We start from the raw sequence: 23,235 nt of genomic DNA, 5'->3' as shown, positions 1-23,235 counted from the left end.
TTGAGACATTAAAATTAGTATTAGGTTAAATTTCTGTACACATTCCATTCTTAGAAGCTCCAGACTTTTAAAAAGAAGTTTGAGTTATAACTAAATGAATTAATAAAGTTAGTTATAATATAGCATTTTTTCTAGGAAATTACATTAGAATTTTGTTTTAATTAAAAAAAAAAATCAGGGCAAAAGGAGATTTTTAAGTAAACCTTGTCAGTAAATGTAAGTTTGCCTTCACCTTTGATGACTTTAACCGACTGAGAATTCATTTCCACAGGATACTGAAGCCTACTCTATCTGCCTTTCTTTAAATGTTCCTGAAAACATGAACTTACCTCAACCACATAGCATTACTTTACCATGTGGAAGTTGTTTTCATTGCCTAGAAAATAATTCCAGATTCTATGGCAAGGAAGAAGAAAAGAGGTGTTTAATATTTCTCCCCTCCTTTGTTTTGGGGAAGGTCTCTGCCTTCATTCACCTGCTTACGTTGACTGAATGTCACCTTCTTTCTCTGATTGCTGGAGTCTGTATAACCTCCTCTAGTCTTGAACTTGCTATATTGTCCAGGTTGGCCTTATACTACAATCTTGAACATCAGCTTTCAGAGCTGAGACTGGCTGCGAACCACCCTGCCCAGCTCCTGCTCAAATCCTAACCATTGTTGTGGTCTTAACCTTATGGACTTCTGATGTTTTGTTTCTACCTAGAAAGCACTTTGATTAGAGGTATGTACAACTATTCCTTGTTTATGCCATATTGGGGATTGAACTCAGGTCTTGTCTTCATGCATACCAGGCAAGCATTCTTCTAACTGGCTACCAGTTACAATATATATATATTGTAAAGAACATTAGTTGTTGTCATAAAGTACTAAGTATATATGGTGTTTATTGAGTGATCTCTTCTTCTGGTAGAGTCACAGCTGGGTTTAATTTCTAACATAGTATAATAGGCAAGCAAACTAGTTCAGTGATGCCTAACTCGGTGGTTTTGAGCCTTCCTAACTCTTCAACCCTTTAATACAGTTCTTTGTGTGGTGGTTTCCCCCAACCATAAATTATTTTTGTTGCTACTTCATAAATACAATTTTTCTATTGTTATAAATCATAATATAAATGTCTGATATGTAAAATATCTGATATGTGACCCCAGTGAAAGCATCATTCAACCCCCAGGTTGAGAACTGCTGGCCTTACTCTAGAGAACATTGAACCATCTATGCTTTGCTCAATAGATTTATTTTCTTAACTTCTTGCTGTGGCCAGTCTGCTGAGGGGTTAAGGATGTAGAGGGCCAAGGGCCTAGTGGAGAGGTGGGGTGGGGAGGATCAGTGTTGGTAAGGGTGATTGATTAAGGAAGAAAGGACTGATCAGGGATTAGCTGGGTGAAACATGACTTGAACATTCAGAGGTAGGTTCAGGGACTATAAAAAATTTTCTCATGTGGACAGAGATGTGGAGGGTACAGAGGTGATGCCCAGCTCTTCTTCCCTTCCCCAGGGAATCTTCCTTTCCTTTCCTGTTTCTCTCTCTTACTATCTCTGTCTTCTCTATGTTTTCCTCAACTCCTTGTTTTTCCTCTTCATCTCCTTATTGTCTATGCCTTACCTACTCTTTTTATAAATCATTCAAGCAATCAGTATTTTTGTCCTTGTTATTACCTTGCTATTAGCCTGTAATTATTTTTTGATTCCTTATTCATTTATTTTCATTCCTCCCTGTATTTTAATACAAAGGTAATAATAGCTAATATTTTGATATAAAATGCTTTTGGTCTCATTGTTATCTGATTTATCTTAATAGTATTAGTTGTTTCATTGACCTAAGCAATATTTAACATTATTAAATGTCCTAAACATTTTCTTATCTATTGCCCTTGAGTAAAAGAATATTGGTACAAATATTTTAGAACTTTTGGAATTTTTAAAAAGTTTCTTTGAAGGTTAAATATATTTGATTATTGTAGTCTGGTTAGTAATGACATTAGAGTATAAAAAACATAAATCTTGTAAAGTGCAGTTTAAACAAGGAAGGGACTTATTTATTGCTTGCTTTTATGCAATGAGAATAGAATTTCAATGGTATGTGATTGTTGACATTGACCTTTCAGTTTAAGGGTGATGAGAGTGTGGGCTACCATTTTCTTGGCAACTCTTTCCTACTTGTGAAATGGCTTCAGCAGATCCAGCTATCACATCTGTAGTGAGCAAGAAGAAAAATGGAGCTGATGGCAAGAGTTGAATGTCAGCTGCCTCTAGTGCAAGAATTTTTCTGGAAATCCTTACATCTCATTGGCTTTAACTATAACAAACCCAAACATAAAGGAATCCAGGACTTTTCATTTATTTATTTATTTATTTTTATACAGTTTCCAGGTTCAGTTTCAGGCAGCTCCAGTTCTAAAGGGTCCAGCTCCCTCTCCTGGCCTACACAGCCATCTGTACTCACATGCACATACCCACACAAAATTAAAAATGGTAAAATAAATGTTTAAAGTGAACTTTTCAATATTCAAAGAGTTTAGAGGGTAAGTAAAGATGTTTCCGTATATTTGTTCTCCTGTCAGAAACTTTTTTCTTTTGTAAATAAAATAGTTTCTGAGGTACAATGAACAGGATTACTGGCTGATAAGATAAAGGGACAAGTAAGTCCAAAGAGTTAACAGACTTTTTAGCATAGTACTCTGCACGTGTCCATGTTCCCTTAACCTTGCTCCTGCACATTTCCTTAAGTGTATTATGCAGTGTATTTTAACCAGTTTATACTTGTTACTATTTTATGTGGATTTTCCCTTTTTATATAACAGTTATGTGTACATTCAGTGGGAAGAAGATAAAGTGGTGTGTGTGTGTGTGTGTGTTTGTGTGTGTGTGTGTGTGTGTGTGTGTGTGTGTGTGTGCATGCATTAGTTTTTCGCTTGATAGCTTTGGCTAAGCTGGAATTCATTCTCTTTATCCACCCCATCCCCCACCCCCAGTGCTGTGATTACACGTCTGCATCACAGCTAGTTAGTCTTATATTTTAAAGTGATTATTTCTGTTGTATAGCAAAGCATAGCAGCATAGACTCTAATTTTCAAATAGGATCAGGAGTTTCTGAAAGAATTTCAAAAGTTATTCTAATCTTAAATTATTTCTCAAGTTTGGCGAAAACAAACATTGAAGCTTTGATAGTATAAGAAATGTGTGTCCTTGCTGACCTGTTTTCAGAGCGAGGTGTGCAAACTAGAGTTTTCATGGCTGTTTCTTAGGTGAACTGCATGCTCCTCTCCAAGTCCAGCAGATGGCAGTGTTTCACATATGGATTGGTCTGAAGCAGTGCCTTTGTCCCCAGTCTCCACTTCCCTGTGCCCCTTAGTCATTAAACAGTGCAGTGGAAACCACCAAGGCGGCAGTCAGTTGGAGCCCATCCAGGCAGTCTTCTACCTCTCATAAGGGAATTGGCCTCTGTGGGAAACGATTCATCACAGTCGCAAAGTGAACAGTGAAGCCCAGCCAAGTGTTTTTGTTTCTAAGACTTCCCATCCTCAGAAATTGATTAAAAGTCGGTACCAAAATCATGGAAAACAAAAATGTGTAATCCAGAATAAAAGCCCCACTTTGCAGGAAAAAGAGACAAATGCTGTTCCATTTGTGTGGGTGTGTAGACAGCAGTTCAGTTGGGATAAATAAGATGCTAGATTCTCAAACTGTGTAATTAGGTGGAACCATCTGAAAACAGCTGGCTGAATGTGGAATTACTGGATGTGAAAATGACCTTTGCAGACCGTTTTGTTCTTCACCGGATTTGTATGACACCGGTGCCGGTACTTGTCTAATACCATATTCTCTCATTGAACCAAAATAATGTAAACCATTTAGTTCTACCTGTGTTGAAAAACACTATTGCGGGATCTATTCTCTTTTACATAAATGCATGGGATAATAGACAAACTCTGGTATTTCCCTCCTGTGTAATGGCTAGAGACAAACCACAGCAAATGAGGGAACACTTAGATAAAGTCATAGAAGGGATGATATCTATTTTAAGGAAATACCTCAACTTCAACTAGCCCACAGCATCTTTTCAAAATATCTTAAGGAATGTAAGACATGTAATTGCTAGGCTCTGGAAGGTTCTCCCTCATGTGATGAGCACCCGATGTACCCCTGCTGACCCAAGTTCCCTGTGGGGAACTCCTTTAAGCTTCTAAGGTTGAAAGTGTCCTTAAAGGAGTCAGTTGTCTGGTGGGCTATATGGGAGTGCAAGTTCCTGGGGTCTGATTACAGATTAGCCAGTGAGGACCTTCTCCCGAGCCTTGCTTCCGAGTGCTCCTGGGAATGTGGAGTGCTGTGCAGGTTAATTTTCCTTGGAGATTCAATTTGGCCTCCCATGGCCACTCATGTCCCCCTGGTTTTCCTGTCTAGCTGCCCACGAGCTTCACTGGTTATCTCCATGGAACTTAGTGGGTTTCTTTCCTAGGCACTGGAGGCACTTTTCCACATGGTCAGTATGTACGCCCTGCTGGCTTGTTTTCCAGAGGCGACATCACTGTTCCAGAACACATGCCAAGCTCTCCAAATCTATGCTTTCCTTATTTCATTTTGATATCAAAGGCTGTTGCTGCCCCTCTTCCAGATCCCTGAAAGTTATTCTTCTAGCACCAACCTCCTTAATGTCATTTTCCTGGACTTAACTCCTTTGCTAGTGGGATATGATTATCTCCTTTCTCTTTATTGCCTGGGCACTTACATTACTCTACCCTTTTATAGGTTAGGCGTTTCCTTACATTCAACTTCTTGGGTGCGTTTTTAGCTGAGCAAGTTGTTAGTCCTTATTGGTATATACCTTTCCCATGCTCTTTGTAGTTCCTTGGGCGGGGCTGACTTTGTATTTATTGAGTTAATAATGACTGTTTATTGACTTGATTCCATTCAATTTCTGATAGAACATAAAGCGTTGGGGAGTTTTCTTTTCTGCTTCCCCTTCCTGTCAAGCTAGTTTTAGGGTACATTAAAGCTTTCAAGATAAAATTTTTACCCACTAGAAAAAGACATATTGAAGCAGATAACAAGGCTAGCTGGAGTGAAACAAAAAAAAAAAATCACAATCAGACCCAGGAGATACTGTTTCATAGCCTTACCTTCCTTTAAGTTAGGTTTTGTCGATGTAGAAGTTGTTCTGGTGGCACAAGACTCATATCAGGTGAGCTGTAAAGCTTCCTAAACTGTAAGTCTAGTTCCATTTGCTGAACCAGAGAGACCGCTGGGCTTCCAAGTATCTGTTTAACATTTGGGCAAAACAAGTACTAGAAGCCAGTGAGAGGTTTCCATTTTGCTAAAGTCTTATGGCTGAGGAAATGGGCAGCACTATAACTGATTCGAATGATCACTTTGTGAGCTGATCATGTACAAAGGAAGAGAGATAGCAAAAAGTCCAAAGCCACTCTTACTCTGCACCTGGAAGAGATGCTCTTTGTTACTCTAGAGCAGTGGTTCTGAGCCTTCCTAATGCTGGGAGCCTTTAGTACAGTTCCTCATGTGTGGTGACCCCTAACCATAAAATTGTTTTGTTGCTCTTCATAACTAATTTGTTACTGCTTTGTATTGTAAATGTTTGTGTTTCCAATGGTCTTAAGTGGATCCTGTGAAAGAGTCATTTGATTCCCAAAGGGATTGAGACTCACAGGTTGAGAAACACTTGCTTTAGAGTAAACCACATTTTGACTAACTCATTAATAATGCTGGTGGCTTCCATATGCCAGGGGAACACTCTCCCAGCTAGACCCCTAGCCCTTCTTTCTTGTGCTGCCTCTCCTATGGTATTTGTTTCCCTTTATTATTGTAAAGAAGCATAAGTATGAAATACACACCGTTGCCCTTCTTGGTCTTCAGAGAGAGAAAGTTCCAGGACAGCGAGAACTACACAGAGAAGCCCTGTCTCCAAAAACCAAAACCCCAAAACCAAAAATTTCATTTGGGGACCTGAAACTGCTCACTGAAAGATGACACACACACCAGATGACGCCCTCCCAGCCCCGAGGCACCGCGGCTCTTCTTTCCATTTCTGACTTTGACTGCTTTAGATACATGTAAGTGGGGTTGTACAGTATTTTGTACAGTACTTCGTGTTTCTGTAGTTCTCTTATTTATTTCTTGATTGTGTCACACAGAAAAAGAGTTCCAAGAGTCATTAGTTTCTGTCTGTCTGTCTGTCTGTCTGTCTCTCTCTTAAAGAAAATCACATGGCAAGAGATTACTCAGATTAGAGAAAAAACATAGGGAAATCATTCACTCATTTCTTCCCACTTCTGCTGACCTGTTTGGTCCCATCTGACTATGAATGTCAGTGAATGTCTCCTAAACTGCGTCAGAATAACACTTAGGGATGCTGTTTGGATTAGAGAATACTGCTTTTCTACATCATTTTGCACAGTGAAAACAACTTAATCTCCCCTTCCATGTTTATTTTAGTCAATATCTCCTAAGACAGGATGAACCAAAGTTTGAATTTTTTCTGCTGTTAAGCCCTAAGGGAGATGCCCAAACCAAGGGCTAGCAAACTTTCCTTGCAAGTAGCAGGTAGTAAATATCTGGGGCTTAGTGGCTTTAGTGGCTGGCATTGAATCTATTTCAGAGACTGACTCTTGCATTTCAGTGGCAAAATAAAGCATATTTTATAGCCATATTTGGCTGGTAGGATGTGGGTTGCAAGCCTATGTAGTTAAAGAGTTTCATGGGGGGGGGGTGTGCAGAGAGGGTAAGAGTGCTTGCTGCACAAGCCTGAGGACTGAGTTCAAACCTCCAGAACCTGAGCAAAAAGCCAGGTCTATTACCCCAATATTGTGGGAAGGTGGAAACACGAGGGTCTCTGGTACTTATCTCTACTTCTAGAGAAGAAAGCACAGAGTGATACAACATGGAATGTCCTCTTCTGGCCTCCACATGCCTGTATGAATGCACACCTATACACTTCACACTTGCATGCACCCCCCCCACATGTCACACATGCATGCACCATACACTCAGAATTGGTTCCTCTATTCCTGCTTTGGGTCTTGGTAACTAACTTGGTATTTTTCATGTATGGTTATGATTGTTGTTCATAGGGATAGCAGTGATGCTCATGATGTCTAATAAAATAATGTCAGATAATTGCTACCTGTTATCTTAGTATTTGAGGCATATTTTCTGGATGGATGTTGGTCAGTATATAACATGATTTGAAGTATGTCTCCTGGTAAAGACTGAAATTATTTTAGAGTACACACACACACACACACACACACACACACACACACACACACAGAGAGAGAGAGAGAGAGAGAGAGAGAGAGAGAGAGAGAGAGAGTCTTACTAAAAAAAATACCTGTGCATTAATTTTGCCCGAGTATATGTGAAAATGCATCTAACTACCCCAGATGTAGTTCTAACAATCTCACCTAAGTGAGGGTTCCACCCTAGTTCAATGTGGTAAACCATTGAACTTGTTTACTAGGCTTGCTTATAGTAACATGGGTGAAGGGTTACTTACAGGAGAATGGGTAGTCCCCAAACAGCTACATTACTGCAAAGTCTCATTCCATCATGTATGATGATGTCATGAAAGTTGTATCATGGACTCCCACTTTCAGTTAATCTTCCTCTTTTTATATACTGTGGCACCTCCCAAGAGCACTCATAGCTGGTTTGTGGGAACAAGTAATGGCTGGAATCCCAGATGAGGATCCTGTGGTAGTCTTTCACCTTTTCCTGTTGGAGGGGGGAATATCCATAGCTCTGCTACCATTACTATAGACCTAGCTTTCATTATAGTTTGATTCTTACTTTGTTAACGTGGCTATGGGCCAAAGTTTTCTGTTCTCTTTACTCCGTTATAGCACCGGGACAGTGATTTTTATATCCATAATGAATTCAGCAGTATTTGATTATAAAGATAAGACATAGTGTAGAAACTAACATAATCCAAGTCTCCATGCCCAGAAGTAACCATTGATAATAACCATGATTTAATCTGTTAGCTTCCACTAGACTTTTTCATTTTCCACTCTAATATGTGGACACATTAGAAACCAGAAGATGCTACAGTGTTAAAATTTAGCATGCAGCACTCACATTGCTGCCCAGAAGCCCATCTAGCTGCCATTCTGCTGACACCAGAGACATCCTCTCCCTACTTCTACGTCTTACAGGTCTGTGAGTGGCCAGTGTTGCCCAGCAGTTACTACATAAGCACTGCCAGCCCCCTAACTGTCCCCTTTATTGAACTTCTTCCATTTTCCCAGTTTGCCATCTGTCCACACTGTGGCCCAAGCCTATGTATTCAGTGTTACTGAGCCTGCTTCCATGGCAGATTTAGTAGAATAGTCTTTGTGTGCTTTACCCTCCAGCAGAAGCTCCCATTTTCCCCAGCGTTGGAGTCTCAGCATCACTGGCTATTTGATTTTGTCAGATTATATTATGGTTTTCCCATTTGGAAAAAGCAGATGATAGTGTTTTGTGGGGTTTGTGGGTAGGGGTTTGTGAGTTGGATAGCACACCTGAAAGTGAGAGGCATTTGTTCTTGCTCTTCTTGCTCTTCTTAGAAACCGACACTTCCCAGAGGATCCTCTGTGAAAGGAAAGGTGTTTTATAATCAGAATGCTTTCTCATCACATCTGTGCAGAGCCATGATTGCCTAGTGTCTTCATGGTGCATGCTCTCTCTGCCCCTGCCTGTAACATCTCTTGTGGTTGACTCCTACCTGAACATTTCTAGCTAACAGCAGATGGCAGTAGAGAGTTAGGCTTGCTCTTGGAAAGGCTGATTTAAAAAAAAAAAAAAAATCTAAATAACCCTTTTTAAGAAGAAAACTTTCAGAGCCAACAGAAAGTAGGCATTTTCATATCCATAAGTATAAGAGAAGTGTTTACTAAGTACCTTTATGTTTTGACATACTTCCTTTATGTATTTACTTAGTCTCTCTGTAAAGTTGGTAGTATCTGTCCCATCTTAAGAAGTTGGGTTTTAAAGAGAGCTTCAGTTACATGGAAGTTTCTTAGCTAGACATGGTTGTTGTGGAACCCAAACCCAGTGGTCCATCTGGAAGCCAGTACATTTGACTGGTTGCTAGACTATGTTCTAGGCCTTTTCCTTCACACAGAAGGTTGACATTTAAGAGAAGAGCTTTGCATTTCTAGTTCTGTGTGCCATGTGATAAAAACTCACAAGGAATAGTGTAGAAGTGTAGGGTCTCTTTTTATTCAGGACCTTCCTTGTGCTCCCCAACTTTTCATCTCAGAGGCAGCCACTTCTCTGTGTATTCTTGCTGAGATGGACTCAGGGATGCTCAGATTTCATAGAGAGAAGGGTGACTGTCTTCACAGGCCACCTTAGTTTGCCTTTGCTAGGGTGGAGGCTGCTGTGTGGAAATACTCAGCAGCTGGTACCTTATGAACTTCAGGTTTCTTCTGTGTTTCAGTTTTGGCCAGAAGAGTCTAAATTCCTGTCTCCTTTGACTGTAGAGGAAGGTTACGGCTCAGAGAGGATCAAGGTTTTATGTGAGAGAAGTGATTTGACAGAAGCACATGCAAGGGACAAATGTACGAAAGTGGGAGAGGGCAGGTGCTTTGTAAATGACCCATAAAATGGGTAATGACTTTAATGGTCCAGCGATTTTGAATGGAGTAGCAATCCTAGCTCTCTGGCCTGCTATACTTGGGAGTGTTTTTTTTTTTTTTTTCTTAAGAAATAGCCTTCATCTCTACCACTAATTCTTTGTTCTGAGACAAAAAGACCTGAAAACCTCAGTGGGTGCCATCTGAATTCTGATCGGGTCTGTGACTGCTTCTTTCTATTAAACACATAGTGTTCATGAAGTTGAATCAAGCCTCACACTTACACTTTCCTTAGTTTTGAATGCAAGGGATAGATAGCTTCTTATGCTGCGATATACTGGCCAGCAGAGTGCCCTGTTATACCTAGGAATACATCTCACCTGGTGTTGTCCGATTGGCCCAGTTCTCTGGTGATCAATGTCGATTCTGTATTTTGATGCACATTGGTGCCCATGTCAAAGCAAGGATTTTATAGTAACAATGATGAAATGAATAGTCAGGGGTCATCCTGTCTTCAGATGTGTATGATTCTACACTGAGATCCCCAGTGGCCAGAACATGTTGGGACAGTGTGAAAATGCATTTATGATGTAAATATTTTTTTTTAATTACTGGTTTCCATTAGGCAATTTAGTTGATTAATTCTTCATTGGTTTCCAGGTTTTTCTCTTTTTTTTATTTCTTAAATTTTTTGTGTGTGTGTGTGTGTGTGTGTGTGTGTGTGTGTGTGTGTGTGTGTATGTGTGTCTTCTGGAACCAGAGAAAAATTTTAGGGGAGTCAGTTCTTTCTTTCTGCTATATTATGACTCGTTGGCAAGCACCTTTCAAAACCATATATACATATGATCAGAAGTTGACTATGTCATATTGTAACACATAATTGGTTTAGTTTATTACCTCATGTGTTCTGTGTTGTTTTTTTGTGAGGAGTAAGCATCGAGTGTCAGTCTGCTCTAACACAACTGTGATGGGTTCAAAATACTGATTTCTGAGTCTACCACAAGAGCTGTTGTCATGAGTTACTGGCCCTGTGTTTTGTTTTGGGATTTCAGGTTCTTTGTGTTATGGAAACATGTTTGATGGATTTGTCTGAGTCTCTGCAGTCAGCCATGTGACCTAAGCAGTAGGCATGCAGCAGTTGATTAAGTTGACATTTGATATTAATAGTTCAGGGAAGCTTACATCATAATACACTTATTCATTCAAGGTTTTGGGTGAAGGTGGTATTGATTGATGTTTCATAGTTAAATACATGGTAGTGCTGGGATCCCAACCTGGCAGACTGTCCAAAAGCCTGCACAGTCCATATCTCAGTAAAATGTTGTGAAGTCTTTCCTCCACACACACACACAAAGTCCTCACCTAAGAATTCTACAAAGCTTTCTAGAGTTTATGTGATTGTGGAGAGTTGGAATGCTGCAGATCTGTAACTAGATTATTATGCACTATCTTTAGCACACCGGTAGCTATTCATTACCCAGCTCTATCCAACATCCTTGTGATTACCAGGTGAAATCCTTTTGTGTTGTACTCACAAACCACTAATTCCCACCAACCCAAAGGCTAAGAATGCTACCAGATGCCACCTGAAGCCTGTAACTGTGATTCTCTTGCTTTGCTGTCACTGGCCTATCTGATGCTCCCATCATGTATTTGAAGACTGTCTTGATTTATGACTTTTTGTTCTGTAGGTATAAAAACTTCACAAAACTGTTACCACTTTGGGTCTTGGTATTTGGAATACCTGATCCCATGTTCCTGGACCATGATTACTAATATTTGGCTTTAGAATAATTTATCCCTTATTCCTTTTGAGGTGAGAGCTGTTTTTACCCTGACCGTGGCCCCTACAGTGGTTGGCCTGTGACTGTGTTTCTTGCATCCCTTTGCTCGGTCACACTTGTACCTGTTAGCAGTGGGAACAGTGTGTAGATGCTGACTCCTGACCCTCCTGGCATAGCTTCCTCTTTGAACTGGATGACAGAAGAGTTCTTAGAGCTCTCTGAATTGCTTTTCATGTGTGAAGTGAAGAGCAATCTGCCCCCTCCTGACTGCACTTTTACTCACCCCTTTATTCCTAATGCTGGGCATTGGTGGATACTTACCTCTTTTAGTAAATAAGCATAGCCAGTTATCCATGTAAATATTGTCTGTGGCCGCTTTCACAGTACAAAACTGACCTGTGGCCCACAGTGTCTAAATTATTTACTATATGGCCCTTTATAGAAAACAAAACTCAACAAACTAGCTCTGCTTCTTCACCTGCACTTTTCCTAGTTTTCCTTGCTCCCTCTTTGGCTGAGTCCTCGGGAAGAAAGAGTACAGGAATCGGTTCTAAGGGAAGACTGGACTAAGTAGATGTGCTTGATTTCACTGGGAGTTCCAAAGGAACGCCACCCCTTTCTCTGCCGGCCTCTTCAAGAAATGATGCCTCATATTTAATTCACAAGATAAAGTCCCATAATAAGTGTGATTATTGTAGATGGTACTTAACCATAGGATTCATAAGTTTTACCTAATTTAATGTTTATGACCAGTCGGGGACCAAGCAGATTTGGAGGTGGTAATGTTGAAACTGGGACTGGAAAGTGACTCATCCTTGATCCCACAGCTAGGAAGGAGCATGGTCCTTGCACCTTACCAGCTGCCTTTAGAGGAGGCTGCTGTTTCAGAGCAGTACCATAAGTGGGAAAAAAAGGATTGCAAACAAACACAGGGTATAAGGCTTTGGCAAAGGAAGATTTACAGTTTTGAATGTAAGAAAGCCATGGGACTATACCTCCCCCAAGAATAAACAAGCAAACTATGTGTAGAAGGATTTAGTGATCCCTAGAGACCTCTTACTGAAGTTCCTGTTGCAATCCTGATGGTTGGAGGTCTTTGGTTGTTCCAGTTACATCCTGCTCCAATGGGGCTTGTGAAGCAAGAACACAAGGGGTTAAACAAAAGTAGGATTGTGGGCTGTGCTGATACCATTGTCTTCTGTTAATGAAACTTTGGTGATTGTTAACAGGGTCATGCCAGAGCTGTAGGAAGAGTATGTGTGAAGGAGGAAGGCTTGTTTTGTTTTTCCTACTAAAGTTTGACTTTGTGGTGCATTAGGGTCTGTCTAGGGTCATACTCTAGTACGTGTGGCATGGAAAGCTTGTTGAGCCCATACCTGATTTTCTTCATAATTTCTTCATCATTGCGGAAAGGGGGCATCTAGAAGTAGTGTTATGGTGTGTGACTGTTCCCAGAAGTGTGTGTGTGTGCGCACGCGCATGTGTGCATGTGCAGACTGCTGCATGTGTGTTTCAGGTGTGGGAAGAGGAGAGAAGGGAATAAAGGTTGGTGGCAAGACACTGGAAGAACTTCAACAATAGATGGATGAGGTCAAGTGAGGAATGCAGTCTGCATTCAGAAAAACATCCAGAGTCACCAGATAGCAGAAGTGGGAGCCTACCAGGAAAGTAACTTAGTAACTACTGGAACCAGGGGCCACAGCCCATGAATGATAGAAAGGCATTGGGTGGGGGTAGTCCTATGGGCAAGGACACACAGCCAAAGCCCCAAGTAGAATTCCAGGACCCCTGAAGGGCAGTTTCAGATCCCTGAGTTACTCAACAGTCCAAAGGCCATTCTCACTTCTGCTTATCAACTCTAATATTCACATCAAACTAGCAGCCAAGATAAACTTACTCATTTTGTCCCAAAAATGTTACTTCTTTAATCCAAATATATGTACCTTAGAGTTACTAAAGTGGGGATGTCATGCCAGGACTGATTTAGCTGAAGATAATGTACTTGTCTTTCAGGGTCTTTGTGCTCTGGAAGTCTATTAAAATTCAAGCAGGAAGGATGGCTTGGAAAAAATTGTGGCTAGCAAGGAAATTTGCTGTCCAGCAGAGTCAACATATACACTGAGCTCTACAAGGTAGACTCCAGGGAGAGCAGCAGGCCAAGCACAGGGAGGAGCAGGGCAGTGTCAGCAAGCTTAACTGCAGCCCGAGGGTGGAGGATGGCTTTCCTTGTCTGTTTCATTTCTCCATTCTCTTTTTCCACCAGCATAACCGTGGCTGCTCCAAAATTCTGCCTCCCCTCCTTAGGAGTTGGCATTGGTGGATGTCCCAGCTATTCTGTTGCCTTCCCTGTGTGTTGCTTTGCTTTCATACTTTTTATTATCTAGTATGCCACATGAGGTACAACCTCTTACATTGTAGGTATAGAGTGCACGTGTGTTGGTTATAAGCACAGTGTCGGATCACAGACCTCTAGGACTTTTCCATCTTGCATGACTAAAATGCTGAACGCTGTGCTTATCAAAAGCATCTTCCTCAGGCCCCTGGCAAATGGCATTTTACTTTCTGTTTACAAAAGTTTTACCATTCTAGACGCCTGTAAGTGGTATTATATAGTGCATGTGTTCATATGATTTTTTTTTCATTTTACATAGTATCCTCACAGTTCATCAGTGTCCACTATTGCAAAATTTTCTGGCAGATTAATACGTTACCATATGTATGTACCATGGGCTTTGTTTTTGTTTACTTTGATCAGTTGCTACTGTGTTGGACATTTAGGATATTCTACCTCTTGGCTATTGTATACAATTCTACAGTGAAGATGGAAGTGTGTAAAGATCCTCTAAGATCTTGTTTTAATTTTTGTGGATAATACCTAGGAGTAGGACTGCTAGATTTTATGGTAGTTCTACTTTTATTTTTGTGACAGATCTGCATGCCATTGTCCTACCATTTTGTATGTCTATGGCTCGTGCTGTAGAGAATTGGATCTGTCTTCTTACTCTTTACCCCAATCTTCCTTCTTCAGGAAACAAAACTGCTGCCTGCCCCTTCGCTCTTCAGCTCCTGCTCCTGCTACCCTTCTTTTTTTTTTTTTCTTTTTTTCTTTTTTTTTTTTCACCCTCCCCTCCCAACCCCCCACCACAATACCATTTGTAGGGGAATGCCATCCAGTTGGGGTCATGTAGATCTGACAAGTCCTGTGAAGTAGGGACTAGGGCTTCTCTCCTATCTCTAGAATAAGGCAGTTATCCCTCCATGGGGGATATGTTTGCAAAATCCTTTTGTGCACCAGGGATACATCCTGGCTCCACTGTCTGAGGTCTCTTAGACTGCTCAGACCTTCTGGCTGAGACCCATCTTCCGGGGGCCCTGAGTCAGTCCCATGCTGGATTCCCAGCTATCAGTCTAGTGGCCATTAGCTCCTCCTTGTTCAGGTAAGCTGTCTCTATGTACTTCTACCGCATGGTCTTGTCCTCTCCATCTGCTTCTGGGTTCTAGTTCGACTCAGTGTTTATGTATGGGTGTTTGCTCCCTTCTTTTGTTTCCAGAATATAACCGGACTCTTGACATGTTCTTAAAGACTCATGATAAGTCAAAATACCCCATGACCTCATCTTGTTGCCCAGCTAGATGGGCTTACTTACTCTCTGCTGGAGTCTCTAGAGCTTTATCTCTGTTGTCTGGGGCATTGATAGAGATGTCTTGGCCTTGGCCTGGATTTTTGTTTTAACTGAACCACCACCTCTTGAAGGCAGAGACTCTGTCCTCTCTGAGGACTTTGCAAAATACATTTCTCAGTTGCTCTGGAAACATAAAGAGGACCCTGTTCATTCCTATAGAGAAAAGGTCAGTGACACCACCATTCTTAGCAAGCAGGATTTGGAATAGACAGACAGGCTTGGAGGGTTGGGTCTGACTGCACCTGAGCTCCTCAGTGTGGGATGTTGGCAGGTAGGGTGGACAGGTGCATGCCAGGAACAGGAAGTGGAGTTTACCTCATAGGAAGTCAGCAGCTGCTAGAAGCGGGGCCAACCTAGCTGACAGTCTGAACATCACTACTTCTAGCACCCTGTGCTGGAGAGTCCTTGGCTTCCAACCATGGTGTGCCTTGCCAACAGTGCTGTCTGAGTGGTTAGCCCACAGCTAAGCTGAAAGTCCAAGCCTACCCTTGTCTGTCAGTGGGAGGGAAAGGAAAGGAGTGGGCTGTTCAGTACTCTTAAGAGCTATGAAAATAGTCCATCCTTTCTGCTTTTCCCTTACCCTCTCACACCCCGCCATCTGTCATTATCCAAGCTACGGTCTCCCAAACCGGACAGTGTAGAATGAGCTGCATGCTAGAACTAGAGGACATTCTGAGGCTCTGCCTGTGGAGAACTCTCTAGCTGGTGTGGACGGGGCTAGCAATCTGCCATTTCTATAGAGGCCCACCAAGAATTGCTGAAGGATGGATGCAGGACTAAGTAGCTGAAGAATTATTTCCTTCTTTGTCCAACTTGATGTTTTCATAATTTCACAAAGATCATATCTTTCTTTAGAAATCAGAAAAAAGGATTGATGTTGTAAGAAATGAAATGCAGATGCTATTCTGAAGTGATCTTGCAATAACCAGTGACACTTCATTCCTATTTCCACAGGTGGACTTGATCTCATCTTCTTGCCAGGCCTTGGGTTTGACAAAGATGGCAACCGGCTAGGGCGTGGCAAGGGCTACTATGACACCTACTTGAAGCGCTGTGTGCAGCATCAGGAAGTGAAGCCCTACACCTTGGCTTTGGCTTTCAGAGAGCAGATCTGTCCCCAGGTCCCAGTGGATGAGCATGACATGAAGGTAGATGAAGTCCTTTATGAAGACTCCCCGGCATCTTAAGTCATATGACGACAGCCACATTCACTGTTTTGTGAAGAAACTATGTGCATTTTCCCCTTGTCAAAAATGAGTCAAAATGGCACATTAAAGTAAATAAGGATTGTGTTTCTTTAGTGTAAATATAAAGTATCTAACATAAAACCATCTTTAGAAATCAATAGAAGTGTGAATACCAGATTATTTGTTCAAATGGAGGTTAAAAACTGTATGTCTTTCAGCTTAGCGTCCTGGCGTTAAGATGGTAAGTTGACCTTTCTGCCTTGCAATTTAAATTAAATATTTATGAGTATTAGAGAAACATAGAAATTGGGGATGATGGCTCCATTCCCTAATGTCTGTCCATAGGCCTGATTGCTCTGGCATATGGAGACTCAGCTGTTATTAATTGGTTTGGCAGAACTTGGTATGGATCAGATATTCCCCAGGAATAATATACCACCTAATCATGGCTTCATTTACTCACCTTGAAGTTTAATGTGCGATACTTTGTAGCTCCATCAGGGGAATCTTTGATGATTTACATACTTTGATTCAGTTGATTGGTTTCTGGCCCTTAGGACCTTAAGATCTGATATACATTAGGAATCATTTCTGTTGATTCGTGGATTCTGTTAGGAAATGGAAGCTGCCATGGGCTGGACATTGCCAGATGGCCTCACAGCCAGAAGAGGCAATTTTGTTTCAGGGAAGATTTGGTTCTCACAAGATACTCAGGGGTTTTCCTGGCCACGACTGCGTGCTTAGGTCCCACCCACAGCCTGTCACCAGCTCCTGCTGGCATTGCCTCTGGGATGCCTTCTACATCTGTTCTCTCCTTCCTTTCCTCAGCCCACAATATTTCTCAGCTGAAGTAGGCAGCTTCATGCTTAGCTTCTTTTACCTCCAATTTATTTCAGGAATGATCTGATAAGATATGAGTGTAAGGTGGATTTTCTCAATTGGAGTATTTTGGAGACTTTGTAATGGTTAGATGCTTTCTACTGTGGAAGAAACCTCTTGCAAGTGCCCCTACCCTTCTTCTATCATCTTATCCCCTCCTCCTATATGATCTTTCTGTACATGCTGTGAGTATCACAGGCTGTTCCTGCTCTCTGCCCCGGGCAAGCCTGTTTTCCTGTGTCTCGATGCTATCGACTTTTGTACTGGGAATGGCATCTTGGGCTCTGCTTCTGTGTTATTTCTTCCAGAAGGTCTTCCTCGGCTCCCCCACTGCTGGTTCCATTTTCTCCTCCTTCCCTTGCTGTGGCCATTGTCCTGTCTATCACATTGACCTACATAGCAGTTATTAGTGTCCATGTCTGTCCACTTCATGAGGCTTCATGTGTTCAGTACATAACTGATGTAAAGTATTTGGTAACATTTTAAAGGGATAAACAATGCATATACATTTATTTCATTTAAGACAGATCTACTTTTTTACATAATATAGAGCTTGATATCTTATGCACAAAAGTAAGAAAGATGGCTAACAGTGGATCAGTACAATTTAGGATATACAATGAGAAATGAGAGAGAAATGGAATTCTTACAAGCTATGTTGACATTATTATACTGGTTAATCTGTTCCATGTTACTTCAGCTGCAAGCTGATATAACTGGGAAATAGTTAAATCATAAAATTACTGAGCTGCTGCAGGTCTGAAAAGCTTTTCTTTCTTAACCCAACCTGTGTTATTCTTGTACCAAAAGAGCCAGGTGTAGTTAGAGAAACAAATGGCCAGAAATTGCTAGGTACCCAAGATTCAGAAAAGTAAAAAACCAGAGCATCTTTCTCTGTAATGATTAATCTTGTCAACTTGTCAGGGTATAATCACCATGAAAACACATCCCCAGGTGTGTTTGTGAGGTTGTTTCCAGAAACGTTTAACTAAACAGTGGAGACATAGCCAAAATGTGGAAACTCTTATCTTATGGGGTGAGGTCCTGGACCGAGTAAGGAGAAAATGAACTCAGGGCTGATGTTCATTGCTCTCTGCTTCTGGATTGTGGGTGCCTCCTACTCCACATGCCAAGATGGATTGTGTTTTGCCAAAATAAACCTTTGCCTAAGTTGTTTCTTAGCAAGTATTTTGGTAATAATGAGCATAGTAACTAATATACCCTATAAAATGACAGCCATTCCTATGTGACCAACTGCACCATGGTATTCCTGCTGAAGGTATCAGAAGGAAGAAACTCCCCACCCCTAAAGATGTAGAGTATGATGACACTGTAGCTGTGATTAGGACCTGTATGACCTGGGGAGTGAGCACCACAGTGCAGGGCTTCAGCTGCTGTGGTTTGAATCTGAAATGCCCCTACAGGCTCATGTTTTGAACAGTTATCCCTGGTGATGCCATTGTTTTTCAGGAAGTAGGGCTTTAGGAGACAGATCCTAGCTGGCAGAAGTAGGCCATTGGGAATAGATTTGTCTTGGTTCCTCTCTTGATTTTCTGCTTCCTAATCCACTGTGATGTAGCCCCCACTGCTGTGAATGACACTTCTCTAGCACACCTTCCCTGCCTTCATGAACTGAAATCCTCTGAAACTGTGAGCCTGACCAATTCTTTCTCTTGGTTTGTTTTCAACAGATGCCTGTCACAGCAATGCAAAAGTAATGAGTACATGCTGTAAGAATGAAGAGGGTCTCAGGAGAAGGGTTATCTAGGTAGAGGGAACCAGCAGCCAGATACTTAGTGAAACCTTGAACCAGGGCAGATCTACTATTTCTACCAGCTAGGCTCCACCTCCTAAGGCTCCACTTAATCTTGAAGAGTTGAAAATACCAGAATCACAAGTAGATGTGTGATATATATTTTATATAGAACTATGCTTAATAGAACTAAAACTAAAGTATATGAAGTTCTAGTCTATCAGTGGTTAGGAATAATTCATACTTAACCCCAATATCCTCCAATATAAGAAACGATTGAATATATTGAAATATCTGTGGCTTCATGCAGAAGCCCTGCAGTTCCTGGCCCCAGATATTAAAATATTTGTGTAGATACTGGGATGGAGGCAACATGTGGGGGGGGGTATAAGTGGTTCTTGTAGAGATTTCTGAAATTCAGTTACAGTGTATTTGTATGGGTGTATGTTTAATTCTTCTGCTAGCCTATAGCTCATTCTCTGATAAATTCATGATCATTTTAGCATTGCCACAGGTTTGGGTTATTTCAGAACATGTGTTTGTAATTCAGGGCCTGTTTTGGCTAGTATATCTGTGAGTTACATTGTCTGTGTTTCTTTTCCTTGTTGGCAATTAACTTCTTTGCATATTTTCTGGTCATCTTCCTATGTCTGGAAGGTTTTAGACCTTCAGCCCTGTAAGAGTGATTGTCATTCCCATGGATATCTATTCCACATAAATGCTTCTTTTCATGCTTAAGAATAAATATTCTCCTAAATAATAAAATGCACACCATAAAACATGCCTACCAAAAGGGTATGGTAATACTGAAATAGAGTGTGTAAAATTTATCTTATGTTTTTAAAAGAGATAGTAATATGATAAAATTGTGTTTTAAAATTCATTTTACCATATCTTTTTAGAATAATATTTTATCAACTCTTTGAGAATTTCATACAATGAATTTATTTTGATGATACTCATTCCCATAACTCAGTCACCCTACCTCCCTACCCACACAATTTCACATTCTCTTTCTTTCATTTAAACCCTATTGGTTCCAGTTTGCATTGCTCAGTTACTCTTGGGTGTGGTCTGCCTACCAAAGGTAACACCATAAATGAAAATTGACTTTCTCTCAGCAGCTACTAAAGGTCCATAGCTCCTCAGCTAGGAGTGAGACCTTACAGCTGTCTCCCCCACCCCCTGTCCCATACCCCCACACTGCAAATTTGTCTGGCTTCAGCTTGCACAAGTTTTGTGTATACTGTCACAATCACTTTGAATTCACATGTGCAACTTCCCTGGTGTGCCAGAAAACACTGTTTTCTTGAAGTTACCCACCACCTCTGGTTCTTGCAATTTTCTGTCCCCTCTGCCTGGAAGATTCCTGAGCCTTAGGGAGAGGGGTGTTATAAACATATCATTTAAAACTGAGCATTTAGCAGTCTCTCATTCTTTGTACATTGACCAGCCGTGGATGTGTGTGTGTTAGTTTCCATCTGTTGTGAGACATTGCTCATATGGTGAGGATTGATAAGTCACTAGGAGTTATTTTAATACTGTGTCCACTTAGTGGGAAAATAGTACTAGGTTCTTCTCTGGGGCCTATGATCTATCTAGCCACAGATTCTTGGCCCTGAGAATGAATAACAGTGCCAAGAATGGGTTCCATCTCATAGGGTAGGTCTTACATATCTTATTCTAAGAGTTTTTTCTTGTTGGTTTCGGTTTTTGTTATTTTTAGTTCTTTGAGAATTTCATATAATGTATTTTTATCAAAATTGCCCCAACTCCTCTTTCTGCTTCCTCCTAAATCCACCCTCATCTTCCTACCCACCCCCAAATTCATGTCCTCTTATTTATTTGTTTTTCCTTTATTTTTAAATAACCCATGGCTCCTATTTGTGCTGTCCATATGCTCCTAGGTGTGGAATTATCTGCTGGAGTGTCATTGACCTACCAGAAACCACACCACTGAAAATATACATATAAGTAACATTACAGAGACTCAACAGGCTATATTTAAGAATATATATGTACATACAAATACATATATGTATGTAATGCCAATTAATGAAAAAAGAGGCCAAGAATTTGAAGGAGGGCAGGAAGGATATGGGAGGGTTTGGGAGGAAGATAGGGAAAGGAGAATTGTGATTAAATTACAATTGTTGTTCTTTAGTTACAGTTATAGGAATAAAAGCTAGAGAAGGGGTGGGAGGTCCTGAGTGAGGGTCCCAAGTGGGTGGGGTCCCAAGCTAAGGGACCATGTGTGAGAGCATAGCAGGTTCCATAGCAGGTGAGGGTGAACAGGCGGGAGGGAATAACACGCCAGGCAGATAGCGCTTAAATGAGGAGTGAGGGGGAAGGGAAGAGACATAGAGGCACCGGGAACAGAAGAGGAGAGACGGGAGGTAAGAAGAGGGGGGTAGCTGGTGGCCAACAGAAAGCAGGAGAGATACAGACAGAGACAGAGAGACAGAGAGACAGAGAGACAGAGAGAGAAAGCAAAAAAGAGCGTAAGTGGGCAGGGGTCTGACTTTTAAAGGGGTCCTTTACACCTGCCTGCAGACCAGTACTCATGAAACCCTGGGCTGACCAGAGTACTGCCTGGGTGCATTCTGCCAGGTGACAGGGGCAGGCCAGCGTAATCCTTACAACAATATCAAAAATAAAACAAAACAGAAAACTGACTCTCTTTCCTCCAGAAGAGGGACACGGATCCTCACTGGGGAGAAATCTTTGTGATCATTTCAAATTCTTCAGCTGTCTTCTTGGCAAATCATTAAGTTTTTCCTTGTGAAGCTTGTGAACAGCTTGTACTAGAAACAGAAGCATCAGCAATTGTTGCTCATCTGTGCCTGTGTGATTGATGACTTATCTTTGGTCTGCTGTTGTCTCATAGGAACCTTTTAAAGGCACTTGTCTATTTTGGGAAGGTTGGTCTAGTAGAGACTACACGGTATAGTGGGTAAGTCCTTATTTTGGGGGATCCAAGTAAAAGCTATTACGTCTTAATGGACTGAAAGTAGCTAAATGCTCCTCCCACATTTGTGTCCTTCAAGCACAGACCCTACATAGTACTAGACATAACCTTTCAAAAGGCAGAGTGAGTGGCTGATGTCAATTTAAGCTTTTAGGAAAACTCAGTTTCATCTCTCTGACTTCTGTTCAGGAGACAAAGTGCTTTAAAACAAGCTGTCCCCTGGGAAGCAACAGATCCTTTTTTTGTGGGATTTGGTTCTTTCCCCTTCCTGGCTGACTGAGACTTCCTATCTGAAGCCTATTAATGAAAGGAGTCTCAGGACTACAGTAGAAAAACTGGAACTTCTTTCAAGTTCTCCACTTTTTCTATTCCTTCCCTCCCTCCCTCCCTCCTTCCTTCCTTCCTTCCTTCCTTCCTTCCTTCCTTCCTTCCTTCCTTCCCTCCCTCCTTCTTTCCTTCCTTCTTTCCTTCCTTCCTTTCTTAAAATGACATCTTCTCCCTTGTTCTACCACCAGTCACAGTTACTTTTTGTTTTAACATTTTGGCTTATTATGACCACAGACTACCAGATACAAATGAACTGAACATTCTTATGTGTCAGTGATATGCTTCCAAAGTAAATGATGCTTCAGTAGTGAATGAAAATGCAAGGACTATACTGTAAATGATGACTAAAAAAAAAAAAATGCTTTTTTGGAATACAATTCAAGGATGTGTTTCTTTCCCCCCAAGCCTAGAGATAGAGAATACCTCAATGTTCTGAAGGTATGGGTTGATTACATCCATGGATGCTGACTGTATAGAATAGATGTACTGTTGTAGCTCCTAAGTATTTGCTATCCTTCAAATCTAGGATAAGATGAGTTAAACCCCATTTCCTGTAGATACACATAATGTAAGAGCCAGTGGAATGTGGAGATTACTTAGCAGTATGGCCATCTCCTTGAGGCTCTCTTCTAGGCTTGCAAACATTATATCTATAAAACATGCCCTGCCTGCTTCACAGCCTTTATTGTTTCTCTGTTGCTTATAGGATAAGACCCAAACCCTGGCTCTCATACACAAAGGACATTTTCCAACCAGGCTCCAGATCAGTAATGTCAGTTATATTCACATCTAATATGCTTGGTAAGAACTGTGAGAACTCATTTTCCTACAACAGAATATGGATAGAACAGAACAGAATTTTTAAAGAGGCACCAAAATATTGCAGAAAGTAGACAATGACTTTATTGGTCTGAGGTTCATATGGGAATCAGTTTAATGTAAATGCTGGTCCAGCTGCCTTAAGGTATGACCTAAAATTCTGCATTTTTCACAAGATGTTGCTGCGTGTTTGCTCTGCCCCTGAGTAGCCAGATTCTAAGCCATACTCACCAGTATGGTTGCTCTAATCCCAAGTGGCTGTTTA

The 23,235-nt window shown here is 41.1% G+C and overlaps 1 protein-coding gene across 2 annotated transcripts in view; it reads left to right on the top strand.

The window, feature by feature from the left end:
- Positions 1 to 22,959, top strand: part of Mthfs (methenyltetrahydrofolate synthetase) — a 33,692-nt gene extending 10,733 nt beyond the window's left edge. Inside the window, exons 3-4 of one of the 2 annotated variants that reach the window (XM_051207534.1) lie at positions 15,992 to 16,185; positions 22,858 to 22,959. In XM_051207534.1, coding sequence (XP_051063491.1) covers positions 15,992 to 16,185; positions 22,858 to 22,944 — 281 coding nt within the window. In that variant the 3' untranslated portion in view covers positions 22,945 to 22,959. Of the gene's footprint in view, positions 1 to 15,991; positions 16,330 to 22,857 lie in introns of those variants that run through there. The other variant, XM_051207544.1, reaches the window with a different exon arrangement.
- Positions 22,960 to 23,235: the final 276 nt, after the last annotated feature.

This window comes from Phodopus roborovskii, unplaced genomic scaffold (assembly GCF_943737965.1).
Source record: "Phodopus roborovskii unplaced genomic scaffold, PHOROB, whole genome shotgun sequence".
NCBI lineage: Eukaryota > Metazoa > Chordata > Mammalia > Rodentia > Cricetidae > Phodopus > Phodopus roborovskii.
The sequence above is the reverse complement of the archived record's forward strand: the minus strand, read 5'-3'. Positions and strand labels throughout refer to the sequence as shown.